Source organism: Haplochromis burtoni, unplaced genomic scaffold (assembly GCF_018398535.1).
Source record: "Haplochromis burtoni strain Fernald_Lab_line unplaced genomic scaffold, NCSU_Asbu1 Contig_75, whole genome shotgun sequence".
Taxonomy (NCBI): domain Eukaryota; kingdom Metazoa; phylum Chordata; class Actinopteri; order Cichliformes; family Cichlidae; genus Haplochromis; species Haplochromis burtoni.
The window spans coordinates 2,248,986-2,268,099 of NW_024582436.1; the positions used below are offsets into that span (position 1 = coordinate 2,248,986).

General features: G+C 40.0%; 1 protein-coding gene across 2 annotated transcripts in view; it reads left to right on the forward strand.

The window, feature by feature from the left end:
- Positions 1-19,114, forward strand: part of LOC102291884 (interleukin-1 receptor accessory protein-like 1-B) — a gene marked incomplete at its 3' end in the record, with an annotated part of 149,736 nt that overhangs the window by 55,131 nt on the left and 75,491 nt on the right. For both annotated transcript variants that reach the window (XM_005935077.3, XM_042221845.1), the window contains 1 exon segment: positions 17,746-18,031. In XM_005935077.3, coding sequence (XP_005935139.3) covers positions 17,746-18,031 — 286 coding nt within the window.

Here is a 19,114-nt window from a genome sequence, read left to right on the forward strand (position 1 = left end):
ATTATAATGCAGAAACTGACAGACAGAGAGCACTACGACTGCACGATGAGAAAAAACAAATAAGGTAAATACTTAAGTGAAGCTGAACAGGAAGACCGGGTTCCCACAGATAACGCTCATAAAAAAACATCCAGTGTTTAAAACTAGCCGTCCCTGTGTGTGGTGCTAATGCCATTTTTAGTCTTCCTCTCAGCATCCTTACAACCCATTGTTAGTAATGATTAATCCATTATTAGAGAATCAACAATAGTGATAGGAGTATAACAGTTATATACAGGAATTGGATGTTTAAAAAAACATTACATTTTATTATGTATAGCTACGGAAATTCCCTATGAATTAGTTCCATTATTTGTGCTTCTTTAAAAAACATACTGTTAAGTAACCAGAGTAATCAGTGATGTCAATGTTACGGATGTGGTTTGTCGATGCATTTTGGAGGCAAGGTATTAGGTTAGGAGAAATTTATGAGAAAAAGGTTCACGTGTATTATTGTTTGTAAGTGTAGTGGGGTGCTGATGTTGGAAAATCAAGTGATGCTGAAAAGAATCCTTCCCTCAAAGCTGAAATATTCGCTGTTTGTCACTTTTAATAACGTGGGCAGTAAGGAAGGTCAAAACCAGCTGTTCAAATGCTCATGAATGTCAGAGCTGTTTTTTTTAAATTACAGATAGAAGGTTAGGAGGACAATTACAGCCATCCCCTGCCTTGAAGCATTAACCGTCCCGTAGCTTTTTTAGGTCAGTATCTTATCTATCTAAGCTTAGCTGAGCTGTTCAATAACTCTTTGTCTTTGATTTCAGGTCATTTCAGTCCACCCAGTACAGGACTGCTTTTGCTGTGATCCGAGAAACAGATGCAGAAATTGGAATCAATTTTAACTGGGCAGATGCTCTCATTTAATGCAGTTCCTCCAACCATATCTGCAATGGCCTCGCAGGAGTCTTCCAGTCGACTTAACTGCAGTCCCAGTCGTGTATGTCAGCCTGTTAGTTTTCAGCCTCCTTCTCACCAGTAGTAGAGTCACATGAGCCCTGTTCCCCCCTGCTGCGTTCCCCTGGCTGCTGTGCACAGTGCTACAGAAAAACTAGAGGAAATGTCTGCGCTTTAAAAAAGCAACATCCAGCCGGGCTGAGAGAAGGAACACAACAGATAGATGAATATATGCCACACATAAACAGCAGCTAATCCACACATGGCTGTGCGAGTCTTGACGAGTGCCTAAGTGTGTGGGTATAAGCAGCTGATTTTAGTGTTAAATGTGGCATACAGAGGCCCTTTTTTCTTCATAGATGGGTTTTGGTGCTTGTAACCTCGTGAGCTAATGCATCATCTTAATCAGAATGCTTTTAATCGAATGTGTTTGTCTAGTGTTTAGAGATGAGAGCGCTCCCTGTGCTGGTAAGCAAACGCACAAACACACACGTACCGCAGTCTTGCGTCATTTCTATATTAAAAAAAACCATTGTAATATCAAGGGACTATAAAAGGGGAAAGGTTTGGATATTTAAGAAGACAACCAACCAAGTTCAGAGAATTTTATCGCTACTTGTGCTAAATATTTCACACAGCATTCAGCATGCTCCTGCTCTTCTGTTTCTGAATGCACCAGGGGAATGTCGGAATAAGAAATATACGCACAGACTGACACAGATGCTCTGTATTCAAATGACAGCTTATTTTTAAAACCGTTTTTATTCTTTAACCCAGCGCTAACCTAATATCGGTATGAAGTTGTGTGCGGACGTAAGCGTGACTTGTCGCCGGTAATGAACCATGAATTATAGACATGGTTCATATATCACCCTCACGTTCACACTGTAACATGCACAAATTTGCATGTGAGATTAGTGAAAGCTGCTTGACCTCTAACCAAGGGCGTGATGGGTGGTAGACGGATATGATATGGGAGATGTAGCTCTAAAATACGAGTCAATTTCCTGCGGGGCTTATCAGAGCTGCTTGACTGGCGTGTGAGCAGCGAGTGGCCGTCAGTTGTCAGGATTTAAACTTGGGGAGGAAATGAGATGCTGGGGTGTACTTTGAATATCCTTTAATGGTAGAAAAGAAATGAGAGAGAGAAGGGAAAGAAAACCCACACACTAAACACTTCATATCACTATGGAAAGGAATGCATGCTTCAGCGGTACGGTTAGTATTCACAAATTATCTAAATAGAAGCGGCATGCTAATCTGTCGTTCTTCTCAGCTGGAGCAGTATTAGAGCTATGTCTAGTGTGTTTTGAATAGATCCAGTACTTTACTTGCTGTGGTGGCTGCATCAGACTGTCTGGATGACAGACACATCTTCCTCCCTTCATTAATCTCCATTTAGTTCTGCACTGGAGGGAGTGAGGGAAGGAGCGTGGGGGGAGAGGAGGAGGGAGGGAGCGAAGCCAGCAAGGGAGCATCGGACAAGGGGGAAAGAGGAGCAAGATTAAAGATATGACCGGCCATGAAATCGAAAAGGAGATGGCGGATGGGGGAGATGGAGAAAAGATGAAGAAAAAGAAGATGACGGGAATCTGAAATTTATATAGCGAGTTAAGGTGTAGTTGCTGAGAAGACGGGTGAGAAAAGTGAGCAAAGTGAGAGGGCACGGTGGAAGCATAGATGACCCGAGGAATATAGGTATAAATTGGAGAAAAATCAAGGCAAGAGAGAATGGCAGGAGGAGGGGAAAGGGAGCCTGCTGTTTGATCTTTAACAGGATTATTTTTTTCCCTGCTGTCCTTTTATTTATTTGATTTTCCCTCATATTTATTCATAAGTAAATTCTGGCTGTGTGCCAGCAGAAAACCACATCAGGCTTTCTGAGCTTCACCCTGTGAATGTGCATCACCAATACACACAGCCGCACTGGTTAATCCTAAAGAGATTCCTGTGAACCTCTGCAGCCCTGCAGTAGGCAGGGATGCAGGAGACTGCATTTTTTAAGTATTTTGAGTTCTTTTGTTTTAACAGCCAAGTTTTAGAACTACATGACCATCTGCTTGTTTGCTCTCTCTGTATAGAGAGGGATGCTGGTCCCGCATCCTCGTTGTATACTATCCATCAGCACAGACTAAAAGGATAGGAAACAAAGCTAAGGCTGGCCTGGACCCTCATGATTATGTTGATTCCCTTATTGGGATTTGTCTGGTAGTTGACCTAGTGGGCTTCTGTTTGAGTGCTAAACCCTCATCTGAGTGGTAGGTGCTGGATCCTGCGCTGATATTGATTTGGTCTTCCTGTCAGATTATACATTTCTGGCGATGCTGATCTTCAATAAAGCCATCATTTGAGTACAACACTTAACTCTGTGGCCTGTAGCCCAATCGGTATTTAGATATATCTATATTTTTTTTTTATATTTTTGTGGCTTCTCAAGCTAAATGGTAGAGATTTCTGGGCTATAGAGATCTCTTACTAATGCACAAATACTGTAACCTCATTTTGTATGATGTTCAGAGCATATTGATGTTCATTATTGAATTTTTGTGCATGTTTGTGTGTTTTTATATACGCCTTACCCTTAAAAGCCCTTCATGTGGGATTTTATGGTCAATGGGCAGAAACAGAAAGGGTACACACAGTCCTCCGTGACATGACGGCATGCATCACAGATTTTGCCATAGATTTATGATATTCCCTCATCCTTTAATATTTTATAGAGTCCCACGTAGTTAGAATACATATTGTATCTTCTGTAGTTTCTAGTGTACATACGTTAAACACAGATGTGTGAGAGCTTCACAAAGTCCATAAACTAGATCATAAAAAGTGTGCATGTGTGTCAGTGGTCCCCCAGCAGACAGTACGGAAGATAGCCATTAGACCAGCGCTGCAGATTGTCTTGTAGGGTGCTCAAGGCCACAAAATGCAATTAGATTCCAGTGTAAAATATTTATTTCCACAACACCTACTGTGCACTAGAGGAGCCTTTACTCACAGCGTGCTTAAATATGAAAATAGTCTATAAAGTACATGCCTGAGAGAACAGCAGATACTATTTCTCAGTGTGGGCTCCTGTGCTGTGGGCACAGATGAGTGCATGCAAATAATACTGAGGGCAGGGCAACATATGACTGCTTGGTTTGTTACTTTCTTATATACTTGAAGTTAACACAGTATAATACGTTAATCCGGCTGTGGCGGAATGACACAGGTCTACATATTGCTGTATGCATTTCTTTATTATGCAGCTGATTTCACTTTAGTGAAAGCAATGTTTGAGGTATTGTCTAACAGACTGACAGGTATAATGTGAGGTTAGGAAACTATGTGTTTACCTGTCTAACAGACCTCACGCAGTTGTTGTGTTTACTGCATTATATCAATGACTGAACTTTAACAGATTTTAAATGCACTTCTGAGAAAGTTCCATATGTGATAGCATTTTCATATTTACTGTAGCATAACAAACTTTAATAGTATAAGAACGGCTGCACAATTATATCCGCAATGCTAACATGCTATTTTGTTCAATAGTGAGATTGAGATTATTTGTAACATTATTCACTGATTTTACTAAAACATTTTTTATTGCATTGTTTAAATAAGAGTGAAATATTTGCTGCTTTCAATTTGTCACATCTGTGCAAATCTTTGCATTGAAAAATTATTCACTTAAAGCACATCTCTTAATGACAGTCCTGTTGACTTAATAAAATGAAGTCAAAGGGAAACTGCTCCCGCATTTCATTATTTTTGTTGGCCTTCATGCTTTAATTGCACTGCAGTTTATGGTGTGTTTTCATGTGGTTTAATGAGTTGTGTTGCTTTGCAGTTCAGAGGCACAGCACTTTTTACATATGAGTTGTCCTTGGCTAACATAACATGCGCTAAATCCAAAGTATTTCCAAGCAACTACCTGCTTTTAAGGACATTTTCTTTGCTTTTTGCTGTTCCAGACATTTGGATGTTATTGTAATTGTATCTTTTAACATAGTGTTACCCAATAAACCCTTCAAACTTCAAGCTACATGATGCAGGGAACAGCTGTGATTGGCACATGCAGGCACATGTTTAAATATCAATTTATCCTCCTAGGACCTGGCGTCCACATATGTGGACATCACATTTTGGGTTATTTAGACCAAAATACAAAATTTTGCTCCACAAGGGCCTGATATCCACTTACGAGGACATTAAACTGCTGCTGTATATCCTCATATGTGGATCTCATTTTTCTTAGAAACAAAAATCAGGTATAAAAAATATCTGGTAATTCTTTGTCTTTACATTCATCATGTCCCAATCAGCCCAAATAGCGAAGAGAAATTAAAATTGCATGCCATGACAGAGTTCGGGTCTTAGGAGGTTAAGGGAGCGCCTGATTTGCTTTTAATTTGCGTTCCAATTGGTGGAGCTTGCATTTTAAACATTTCACGATCATGCTCATTTAATTGTGGGAAGCCAGAATCATGATTGAGATTAAAACTCTAATAATCCTACAGCCCTAAGTGCAATCGGAAATGTCTGGAAACATCATGAAATGTGTAAGACCAAGACCAGAAGTCTGTGCAGCGAGTGATTGAAACTGACAGAACATATTCAGTGAGGTGTCCGATCAAAGCCCAAAGGATACCAAAAGTCAACCCTACTCATAGCCTGTTCACCCCGCTGCCATTTGGCAAGTGATACTGGAATCCCCACTGCTTTACCACAATCTGAAAGAGTTCTTTCAATTTATCATAGATGCACATTGTTGCACAATAACTGTTTGCCTCTACCTGCTGCAACATCAAAATTGTAGTAATAACAATTTATTACTATATCAATATAATAGTTATAGTTATTTATAGCTGAGCATATATAAATGGTTTTATTAATGCTTCTTCCACTACTGATTGCATTGGATTTAGTTTATTTTTTATCTTATGGTGTCCATGTACATTCATGTTTTCTATTTTGTAGAGCAATGGATTTCCTGTTAGAGTTGGCAACCCAAACCCGAATTTAAAATGACAAAATTCACTAGTGTCACGAGTCACTTCAGTATCACAAGGTTCCAACGTGATTTAAGGTGGTATACCTGAGGAATTTAGTAGTTAAACTTGGAATAATCATTGCATGTCCAAACCTCTAAGAATTAATTAAAAGGGTTTTTGTACCTCTTAAAGCGACATCTTCTTTGAACAAGGACCACACTCAGCTGCCTCTTCTAGCCTCTCCAGCTTAGTCTGAAATGCTTAATAGTCTTGACTAGGGTTATTTTGTGCACGACCAAGTGAAGTTTGCAAAATGGTGCAAGATTTGAAAATATGTAAAGTGCAAGGACAGGTGAACCCTGACTGTGGGTAGGTTTCAAGAGCAAGAGTCAGCAAGCTGTGAGCTAGTTTTTGCACTCTCGCTGTGTCTTCCCAACCATGTGTCCGTGGGTCTGTGTGGGTGATTGAGTGGGCGGAGGACAAATGTTAGAGGAGTAAGCAGCTTGGGCAGTAGTTCGTATAAGGAACCAGTGTCTCGGCAACAAAGTTTTTTAAATCGTTCTCGGAAAATCTTGAGGGGGGATATGATTGTTTTCATTGACATTCCATCCTTAAAAGTACTGGGTTTGAGTGCCAGCAGATACTTTTTATGCATATATTGTTCTGCCAGTGAAAAATAAGCATGCATGTGCACACACGTTTATATGCATGTGTATATGTATAATATTTGTGTGTGTGTTTGTTTTTCTCCTCCACTGAGAGGATTACTGTAGATTTACAAGGCCTGGTAACAATGAGTAGACCCACCCCAGGGACCCATACTCAATCACTATCACAATGAAATGCTGCTAATTCCTATTTAAAGCTTGCGCAGAGCCACTGCCCTCCCTACTCTCCAGGCCGAGGGAGAGCAGGCAGCTCAGAGACAGAGCGAGGATGAATCCACGTTTTGTTAGTCAGTATCATTTCTGTTAATTTGTGTCAGTGATTTCATCTGTGAAGTCCTCATAAATCACTCTACAATTTTTTCTGGATATTAAGTTCATGAGACTAATATGTGAGTGTCACTAGGGAGCGATGCATGTTAGCATCTGTGTCATTTGTCGTGGAAGTGAACACCCAAAAGCCCAATCCTCACAAGCACCACTCCTTATTGGCAAGCCACTGAATAATTCAGAAGTTTGAAACGTGAATGGGATTGCTTTCACTTCTGGCTAGCAGGTTAATGTTGGGAGTCTGCTGTTGCATTAAATGGATGCAGTAATTCGTAATGCCAGGGCAGTCAAGGCAAGAAGCAAAGAAAGGGGCATGATTTTGTTGTATTGGATTGCATTCCATTCATGAGCATTTATTCTTATTGTATATGATTTTACCGCATGGTGTTTCTCATAGACTTTCTTATCTAATTCCCATCCATTTGGAGGAAAAAACCCACTTAATTGGACACAGAATCAGGGACACAAATCTCCAGCTGCATAAATATTTTAGAGGAACGCATCAAGCAGTCGCTCCTATCTCTGTCGCTAGTCTCTGTCTTTGTCATTCCCTTTGTGCTGTGCATGCATACAGGTGCACCTGAAAGCACTCTCTGGATGTATATGCTTGCACGGGTTTTGTAAAAGTTATAGTTCTTTTCTTTTTTCTTGTGGTCATTAAAAGGAACACATCTTTGGCTTTAGCTCACTTAAGAAATCCATTTTACTTACACACTAGACAAACTCTTGCGTGCAAAAAAAACAGGCAAGCAAACACACACGCACGTATACGGTGTCTTTAAACTGGGACGCTAAGATAATTGGGGTAATGATTTTTGCATTATTAATGAACCAAGCTTCATACTCATCTTAATTGAAAATGTTCTTTTATCTTCAGCACATGATGACTTTTTGCTGGCTTTGTATTGTGACTTGGAATTTTTGTTGTGTGCTCTTTTCAGCAAACATATTAATTTAAATGACTAACTACAACTCAGGAGAGGTGGGGGTTAACCAGGGAACTAGTAGTAATTGTGAAAAACTGAGAGAATATCATATGCCGGTATATTTCCAATGTTAAGCAGAGCCAAAACATTGATCAAAGGGGCTTGGTGATGGGTAAATCCAAGAGGTGTAATTTCAATATAGTTGGGGGAGAAAAACATGGTAGGAGGACAGGCTGCAGTGAGGCATCATATCTTAGCATGAGGATTAGATCGAAAGTTGGGGGCAGAGAGGACAGAAGATTAAACAGGGGTAAATATTTAAGGCCATGTGCAGACAGAGCACTGATCACACTTCAGCAGGAGTGATGATATCAATAACAGGTTTCTATTGACTTGTTCTACTTTGTGCCATCAGTCAACAACCAGCATCAGATGCTACTGGCTGATGGTGTATAGACCTTGCTCTTGTAGCATAACAGCACTAAATGGCAGGCTTCTTTCTTTTGGTGGTGAAATACACACGTTTACGTTAAAATAATTTCAGCTCTTGTGTTTGTATAAGTTTGTCAGAGGAACAGTGCCTGGATCTAGGCTTAAGGCAGTGTGTCATTAACTCCCGTGGCCCCGAGTGCCAGCTCTCACTGGAGATGTCTCTTTACGACTGGACAGACTTACAGATGGATGGATGGATGGATCATTGCTTCCTTTCCTCTCCCACCTGCTCTGTCATTGTCAGTTCTTCTGCTGTCACCTTGATTTAACATCACATTTATTACTCCTCCATAATTATCATACTATTTAATGTTTTGATTTGTTATTTATGCCATGTTGTAGCCACAAGTGGCCCAAAATTTAATAAGCACACCTGAGTAACGCAACTTGACAACCGAGTAAGACTGGTACAGTGGCCACGAAGGCTGTACCCTGTGATCTGCTTTAGATTACCTCGTGCACATGACTGGAGTACAAATCTACACTGTAGAGCTTATCTTCAAGTATAGGCACAGTTAACATCTCTCAGTTAGTAGTGGGGATGTCTGTGGATTTTGTTGGCCTCCACCCCAGCTCCCTCCTTCCGGTAATAGAGGTCTCAGAAAATGCTGCTTCACAAAGCCTGAGGATACAAAGTCCAATGGTCCACAAAATGTCTAGAGACATGTCTAACCCAGATTCACAAAGTTTTTGGAAAGGGGAGGAGGGGGCTCTACAGTTCTGTTTGCAGATTTATTATCTAACCTAGACATCACTATACAATTGATGGGAGTTTAAGATCTAGAGCTGCAGTATATGTGCAGTCATTTCCCTAAAGGTAGCAGTAAGCTCAGAACATTTGTATCTTTGAAAGCCTGTCCTGTTGATAGAGACGTCAGATGATGCATTGCTCATATGGGGTGTTGGAATAACAACGTATTTTCTTGTTTTATTTCTAGGACTTGCTGTATGAGGCTTTTCACCTTGTTTTCTTTAATACTGAATTCCCATTGTGCAGCCCTTGTCAAAGCTAGCTTTGCTGTGGGCCTGAGGGTGTGGAAAGCCATGTGCTTTTCCCAGCGCACATATCCACCAGCTGCTTCTTTTTTACGAGACAGCCAAGAAACTTCTCCGTCAGGGCTTTCTGTCTAGTTTTTGCATTGTATAAATATAAACAGGCCTTAGGGAATGATGTGAAGTTTACACAGATCTGAAGCCGAGTAGCTGATGTAAATGACTGAAAATAACAATAATGCTCACCATTTTAGCTAAGGTTTTTGTATTAACTGATTACCAAGAGCACAGTTGTTTTTGTCTGTGAGTGGAATTTATTGCCTTGTTTTTCCTCCCTCCGTTCTTCCACCTCCTCTTTATTTTTGTGTCTCGGGCCGCAAGAGGGAAGAGGGAGAGGAGCATGGGTGATAATGACTTGTCAAATTAGAAGCGATGGAACCTGCAGCGAGTGTAAACACAATTCGGAATGTTCAGATGACATTTTCCAAGCTGTATTTCTACTGGGGAAGATTAGCAGAGTGACAGCTCAGCCTGAATCACATGGATCACAGCTGCACAATGGAGAGCGCCGGCACACACATACACACACAGAGACAGAGAGCGAAGAAATAACTGGCATTTTAATACAACACTGCAGACTGACACCTGCATAGACAAACACAAAGACTGCCCCACAGAAGGAAAAAAAGCAAGTCTGCACACAAGCTTTGCATTTGAGGATTGTGTTATTTGAAGTGCTTTTCTTCCTTGGCCTTTTTTCCTAGTTATGGTCCAAGGGACCTGGCTCAGTCAGTCAGCCTGTGTATGGATTCATGTCCATGTGGGCTGCCCACACCCTGTCAGCATGATGGATGGTGTTCACACACAGCCTTGACTTTATATCTTATAGGGACTTTATTTGCATGTGCTCTCATTGCCAGTAAAACTGCACATGATGTAGGAGAGCCACTGACTTTTTAGTTGTTAAGATATTAGGGCCTCCTGTTTCTTAGTGTTCTATTTTACGCATGGCCGTCCTCCCCCAGCAGAAACCGTGAACGGTGCTGCTCATTTCCCAAGTTCGCCTATGAAATAAAGAGCCATTTACGAGGAACAATGTCCCGGCCACCACATCTCCCTCTATCCTGCCCCCACTATTGGAGAGATACTATTGAGAGTCCCGGCCACATCAATTTGGGCCTCAAATGACTTTCTCCAGCTGGCCAAATCCTGACAAGCTTTCTGTTCTCCTTAAAAAGAGCCCCTTTATCATCAAGAGAAAGGAAGAAAGGATGAGAGAGGAAAGGCGAGAGCGGGAGAGAGCGAGAGAGAGAGAGGGAAGTCAAAAAGCTAATGTCTCAGTGACACCCTTTTGCACACAACAGGGGAAATTTCTGTTCTATAAAGGGTTCTGGTTAATTTGAAGTCAATTGGAGAGTTATTAAAAGGATCTGAGTGAGCTGTGCTGAACTTGGTCAAGGGCAACAAACCCACCCTGGTTTCTGTATGAACAATAGAAACAGGACTCACCTTCAGGCAAACTTGAAAGTTTCTGTGATTCACCCATAAAACACTTTTGATACATTAGTGAATACTGTAGGTGTGTTTACTTTCAGATTCTAGCCTACTGTCATTATTTAATCAACAGATGTATTTGCGTGCCGTTTCTTTCGGAGCAGATCCTGTGGGGTAAATCTCATTTTTGAGGATCTCATTTTTTGTTTATCTCTCAAAAATCCATCTTGCCTTCGAAACATCTCTGGCAATATAAATGCAAATGCAAACATCTACTGTTATAAATTAGATTTACTTAATTTCACTATCTTCCCTGTATTCTTCCTGTGGTCCTCAGGTGAAGCTTCAGTAGTTTAATGCTGCACTGCTGTGTATTACATCATATTTTACAGAGCAAGCATTGCAAATATTATCACATGGAGAAAAAAACTACTGAAATAAGCTGCAGAAAAATGGTACAGCCAGTGTATTTCACATACAGTATTATATTTTGCTTAGGCTTATGTGAAGACACATGTGAAGTATAGGTGTGGTCACTTTTTAGCAGTCCATTAATGTGTGTAATTGTCTCAGTTTACTGGGGATGATCTGTTATGCTTTTGATAACGTGAATTCAATTTTCCACAGAACAGTAACCGTATAAAATAACACAGAAAAAATGTAATTCAATAACAAATAATGGATAATAGCTTTCAGATATTACAGCAGAGATTAAGGAAGGTCATTATCTCAGAGTCACATATAAGGTTACATAAGGTTGGTTTGCAATAATGGTGGCCATTTACAGTCTTAAGGTGGTTTTGAAAAGAGACTCCAATATTCAGACTCCAATGTTTGTTAGAATAAAAGGCCCATTTTCTAAATCTAATGAGCTAAATAAGTTATAACATATAAATTTAAACCTTAAACACTGAAAACCATGAAATAAGAAAAAAATGTAAGTGTGAACCATTTGTTACTGCAGATCCAAGGCAGTATTTGTAAAATAATCAGGAATTGTAGTGATATTTATTTGAAGAAACTGGACAGTTGTGATAGTGGTGATCGTTTTTTTTTCTTAACTTTTTCAGTATCATTATCAGTTAAGTGCTGCACAGTTCAGTGGCCGCAAACATGTGAATCATGCAGTTCTCTTTGCGATTGGTTACAGAGTCGTCCACGAAAAGTGGAACCTAACGGTGCAGCCAGTTAGGAAGATGATAGCACGTTTTCTCTGGTACCCAGTAGCAACGTTATACAAGTTAAATGATGGAGTGTGGAAAAATCATAGAGTTGATGAAACATAAAGGAGATTAATGATAGAAGAAAACCTGGATGTGACATACGCTGAGAGTGATTAAAGGGGTTTAAAAACAACAACCAGTTGGTATAGATTGACTAACAGTGAAAACATTTTCTTCATCGTTTTATGGAATTTTAGTTCTAATTATTTATGGTCTATAATTCTGTGAAAAACAAACAAGGTAAATTTTGTCTGAAATGGAATAGCTTACTTCCTGTTGTTTCTAGAAAACTTCTTCTACATAATCAGTCTTTCGATATAATAATATACTGCATATGTGCACAGTTTCACACAGTTAGAAGAATCTAAACAAAAGGAGGCATGAAAGCAATCGAAATGTTGCATATTTCTACAGCAGGTCAGCAGTTTAGGTATTCCTTTCTTTCGTGTGTAGTCGCATGATGATTTTCTTCACTCCCAATAGTTAAATGTAGTGATGTATTTATTTTGACATACAACTAGTGTATGTGTACATTACCCATAAAACTCCTGCTAATGATTAGCTACAGTCAGGGAGTAGATTACTCACATTTTGAAAGACTTTTGGAAGTCTGTAAATGAGTGTATAACAGGTTGACAATGCCTTATATGCAATTTAGAAGATTATTTATTTAAAATTAAATCTTTGTTGTTGCAACTGTTTTTTGTTTTTTTTTTATTCAGTTGCGACAGAAAGAGCACAGAGGCAGATTTATTCAAAGAAGAGTGATGTTCATCTAACTTTTTTCAGAGCAAATGCAGTTCGCCATCTTAGGAGAGAAATTATCAGTATTTCTTCACATTTGCATATAAATGAACAATGGTAAACTGTTAGTGAAGGAGAACGATTTAGAGACAGAGAAGTACAGAGTGGCACAGCACAAGGGGGAGAGATAAGCAAAAAAAAAAAAAAGCAGACATCACGTTATTTGTCCATGCTGGAGGTTTTTCTGGAGTTCTAGCAGGAGAGGGATAAGGAATTGGATGGATTTTCCTACAAATAATAGGAACCGTGTGTGTTTAGTGGTTGCACAACTGGATGTTTAAAAATGTTGACACTGGGGGTCTATAGGTACTGGCCTCAATTGCATAATTGCAAAGGTTTCAGTATAAATTATCTTTTTGTAATTGCAGGTTGCAAAATTAGCTCACGTTGGAATAGTTTCCGACAGACAAATTTATAAAACTTAGAATTTTGTATTATTCACAGAAATAGGAGAGGTGTGTACTGCAATATGTACTGCAAATGCCAACTGAGGCTGTGTGAGGTGCTGTTAGAAAGTAGCTTGTTTCACTGCAACAGTGAAGGATCAAAACAAAACCAAGCTGCATTATTTTCAGATGTTCTTGTTGTGTAAATACCAAATAATTAAGACAGATGGCAGAAGCTAATTTTGCTCATTGCTGAGTTTCTGAGTTGAATCAGCTAGCAGTTAACATATGCAGACCTGATTGATGTGGGTCCCCTACCTATACGAGTTCTTAGAGTACATTTTTATTTCAAAGAATCAGAGCAAACATCACACATAACAACATTAAAAAAGACTGTGTTATTTTAAGCAGAGCACTGACTGCATTAGTGTACTGGCACCAGCTCCTGCATTCATACTTTACAAACACACTTACTCACAGCTCTCAGCTATTATCTGACTTATTACTTCCAATCATATTCATGCAGGTGTACATGAGGACATTAATAACTGCAAATATCTTGCTATTACTTAGGTTATACATTTATGTCATCCCTCCAACACAGTATGTCCCTCATTATGGGCTTTTTATTTATGTGGAGATTCAATGTTAACCTACCTCTGATTCAAGGCTGGCAAGCCTGGAAGAAGCATTCAGATTCAGGGCACATTCAGGGACACGCAGAGGAACAGTTGGCTAAAAAGACAAAGTCAGTGATTTACAGAGACAGCTGGGATTCTATCACTACAGGTTAAGACTCGGGTAGTGGTTGACTATATTGTTCCTTGATTAAATAATCTGGAGCCTAGATGGGGAGATAGAGAATTAAGGCCCAGTAATGAGCCTAAAGGACACATTGTGATTGGTACCTAAGCCCATTTTAAAGACTAATGTGTGAATGGTTTCTCTATATTTACTGCTCTGTATATTTATTCATTCCATTAGCTGAATATAAAGGACTTATAGTACTAATGTGTGCAACACAGTAGATTTAAGTCATTTGAAGAAAGCTTATGGATGGTTTATAGAATAGTGGATGTTTTATTATAGATTATGCACCATTACACCCCCCACCCCCCTCCACACACACAAACAGACACACACACACAAATTTTGTAGGGCCTGAAAGCCATCGAGAGATACTGTAGTTCATAATTATCCTTAGATAAAGGCAAATTTAGGAGACTTTGTTGGTCATCTGTTTCCCTTTTCAGTCGGTTAAACAACAAAGCAATTATTTATTGTTATAAAGAAAAAAAAAGTCCAAAATCACCAGTGGAGGAGGAAACACGAGCGGACCAAGCTACAAGTCATAGGGGCATAGGGAGATAGGAAATAGAGTCATCCATGTGGCGTGGGTGTAAACTGAGAAAATGAGAAAGCGAAGAAAGAGACAGAAAGTTATTAAGTATCCTTATCCACATATGATCACTGAATGTCTTCCTGGCCTGCAAGAACCCTGCCGCCCACCTAACGTTTGATAATTACACTTCATTAAGAGAGCAGGTAGTGATGAGAGAAGCGAGTCTGATAACTGAGAGCAATGTGAGAGCGAGTGAGAGACATGGAAGCCCACTGGAGGCATATGATGTTGTGAAAGGATCACAGGAATTTGATTATGGGAGAAACAAAGCAGGAGTTGACTCGGGTTGGACGTAGCTCAATCTGAGATTTTATGTTAGGAGGTTGGGTTTGGTTTCCAAGTGTGCGTTTGCTTGTTTGTGTGGCTCCACGAGTGTGTATGCATGAGTGCCAGTAAATTTATTCTAGCTCAGGGGTCTGTATTTATTGCCTTGCTTTAGTGTCACATGAAGACGGACAGGTCTGGACCTCAACACAGAATGTAATAAGGTTTCTTTGAGACGCGCACACATACACGACACACATCCCACAGCTTGACATCCCTCCCCCTTGCTATTTTCTTGCACCAGCCATACCTATACCCTCTATATCATGTGCTGTAGTAGTGCTAGGGCAACAGCAGCACACTAGCACTAGCCAGTAAGGGAGTACTGCAGCTCGTGGTACTGCAGTAAAGGAGGTGCAGAAGCCACCTTTCTTCAGACTGACAGTCATGTGGGAATGTGTCCATATGGAAAGACCCTTTACAGTATGGGCTTGTTTAAGAGTGGCCGAACAGAATCAGTACAAATGCGCGACATCCCAGAGGAGCAGTGAAGAAAAGAGAGAGCTTCTGTATGTGCGTGTAGATATGTGTGGTGCTGTCAGTGTGAGAGAGTGAGAGGTGGGGACTGCAGTATTCCTCCAGCGGGAAGCATTGATTTTCCGGCCCAGCGTGGGGATGTGGGAAATGTCAGCCTCTAATTGAGTTGATAAAACCGTTTTGAGTCTCAGACGTAAATATGGTTTCCCCCACAAAAGGCCACCGCATTAGACAACTCCCATTGGGATGTCTGTAAGGAATGAAAGGTCTCCTTGTGTGTGTGTGTGTGTTTGTGTGTGTGCGTGCGTGTGTGTGTGTGTGTGTGTGTGTGTGTTTACATATACATACTTTTATGCATGTGGAGTTTGTTTCTCAGACAGCTCAGGTCTGCACGGTGAAAGTAAAAGACAGGCATGGAGCTTCTGAAAAAAGTGTTTTCTTTCATTGCTTCATTCAGGCAAGCTTGTTAGAGTAAACAGTTTTTGTTGTGGCACAGGGGGCAGAAATGGATATTGTGAGCACAATGCAGAGGTCATATCCATTAGAGGTGTAGAAGGTGCATAAAAAAAGGATAAATGAAGCCTCTGTTGTCCCTGTTGATTAGTAGATTGATATTCAGAGAAGGGAGAAGATTTACTTTCTACTTCTGTGGAATGATATTTATGTCATAACAAATGTAGAGGAAATTCACCCTATTGTTTAGTTTTTCTCTGAGGTTTGTATTGCTTTTTTTTAATTATAATGTCTTGTGGCTTTTTAGAATGATTAAAGTGTCTAATAGTGTATCGAAATCTTCAACAAAACCTTGTGTAACCTTAACTGTGCTCATCATTAAGATGTTTGACAGTTAAAGTAATCAAGTCTGAAGTTCTGAGGTGTGTAGGTAAACACATGTGAAAGTACAGTTATGCCTGTTTGCATGTATTAGGGCATGTGGGCAGAGTGATAATTAGACAGGGCTTCACATTTTATTCCATGCACACACCTTCTAATTCTCTCACATTCAAATGTACGTAAGTGCACACACATTTGTAGCTAAGCACGCTGCTAATTACTGACATAATTAGGCAGACAACCATTCGTATAGGGAATGCACACTCATAAAAACACACACACACCTACACACACACACGAGCGCGCCCACAGAAAGACACACATTACTTCCCTGGTAATTAAGAGTATTAATTACAAGCATAGCTGTCCCTGTGAGGCTCCGTATCACTCACAGACTGGCACGCAGCAGGGTTCTTATTACTTTATCTCACCACACCATCACTACTTCTCTCTGTCTCTTTCTCTCGGTCTCTGGTTACACATGCACACACATGCTTTCAAATATACACCTGCTGGATAAACAAATGTTACCTAATTAGTCAGAGACAGATAGCTGGCCATAGGTTAAAATCCAGTAGCTTGGGAACTAGGAGAGATGTGCTTGCCAGAAGTAGAACAGACCAGCGTGCCTGGTAGGCCCTGCCAGTTTCTTTGATTTTGTTGCGAGTTGAGTTGCCCTATATGTTTCATAGATAAGGCTTTAAGGTCCAGTTCTCATCTGTGCTGCACATGTTAGGTTTAATTTTAAAACTCTTTTCTTCTGAACTGCACTATATACAAAACCTTAGTCAGATAGCAGAGCTGTAGAACTGTAGGACAAGGCACAAAACCTGTTGAAGGGTTTATTCCCAACAACAAGCTAGCCTTGCACTGTGTTGCACTGGAGCTGTGGTGCACCCACAGCACTTGAAGGTGCATGCCATCATTTATGAAGATATTTTATGGTTAATTCCAAATGTCACAGTGGTTATATGAGACAGTCAAAGCTTCCTTTGCATAGGGCATCGTAGCACATATGCCCTGGATGAAAAATGTCAACATATCAGGTAAGGAGGGAAGAGTTGTCTAGCACTGACGTAACAAATTTAATTGCAATCTTCAAAAAATACACACACTATGGAGCTAAAAGTCCTCTGCTATATGACTATCTATTCAGCATACACAATGAAATAACGGTATACTTGCATACTGTATACATAGCTTATTGTCTCATTACTAATAGAGCTATTTGAGGGAGTGTTTCAAAATACACACAGGACATTGTTGTTTATGACCCAGCAATCTTCCCTCCTGTCCTAAAGCAATGTGAGAATGCAAAATACCGATGTGTTGCTTTGTTGTTACATAATATATCTTTGAATATACTGCATACTGGAATTGCAGTACTAATGCTTATGCATGATTTATGATTTTATGACTCATTTTATAAATTCACTTTGGTAACAATGCATGTCTTGTTCCTTCTCTTTCTGCTTCTTTGTAGTGGATGGCTGTACAGACTGGTCAGTGGACTATCTGAAGTACCGGGTCCTTCAGGGTGAGCCGGTACGGATAAAATGTGCACTGTTCTATGGTTACATCCGAGCCAACTACAGCCAGGCACAGAGTGTGGGCCTTAGCCTCATGTGGTACCGCAGCTCTGGCCTTGGCCACAGTGACTTTGAGGAGCCCATCTCTTTTGATGGCGTGCGCATGAGCAAGGAGGAGGACGCAATTTGGTTCAGACCTGCTGACCTTCAAGATGTGGGCCTTTACTCTTGTGTTTTACGGTAAGTTTGAGTGATGTCTGTTCATATGGAACATGAAAATATGGAAGAACATGTTCCTACAGTAAGGCAGATGAACTAAGCCTCTTACTTATAGCGAACTACCTTTGAAAGACATTATCTAGAAGCTACCAAGGTCACATACAGTAAGAGTGAGAAGCTGACAAGCTTCCTTTAATTATGTTTTTAAAAGTAGGGTAGGTCATTCTGTCAGTTAAAACTACAACTTCTAAATGTGATTAAGAAAAAGAAATGGGGTTCTTATTCTTTTTAGCAGGAAGTATCTACCAGAATGGACTTCTATCTCTATGACAATGTCAAACAGGAAACATCTATCAAAATGAACTACTGTCTCTTTAAACGGGTTAAAAGTGCAGATTATCATTCATGTGGTTAGATTAATTGGCAACTTAACATTTCCATGAATCTCTACCATGGAGGTGAGATTGCATTATGCTTAGAATCATACGAACTATACTGATAGAAGTTGTTGTACTGTGATACCTATATGTGTTGTCAAGCGAAATAATAAGCATGTTATAGCCATTTCACGTCCCAGACATACTGTGCATGATGGTGCTCCTGGAGAGCGCACAGGACAAGCAGCACCGGGAAAATGCAGTGCTCTATAAATCTTAGTATCCAACAATAATAATATTACACTTAATAATCTAAATACTTCAAGAGGACTTCAAGGGTTACATACCTAGATGCAAATCTGATATGCACATGCAGTGATAAAAGTAGTCAAAGCTAGAGAGTCTGTTTCTGTACTGTACCTGCCACGACCGTATGACTCAACAAGTCAGAAATGATGTACAGTACTGTGCAAAATTTAGCAACTCCTCGTTTTTTTTAAAAATATTTTGTTTCCGAAGAGCCAGACTTGTTTGTTTTTCAAGCGGTTTTGAGCAGGCCTTTTGAAAGTCTTTAAAAGTTTTTCTTTGGACATTTGCTGGAGTTTGACCCATTTTCAGTCCTTGTACCTCACCAATTTCAGAAGAATTTTTGTTTGTCTGTTTGCTTGGTGAATTGCTCAACAAGGAGTGTGTCAACCTCTAAATCACTGGAGCATAAAAAAGCACC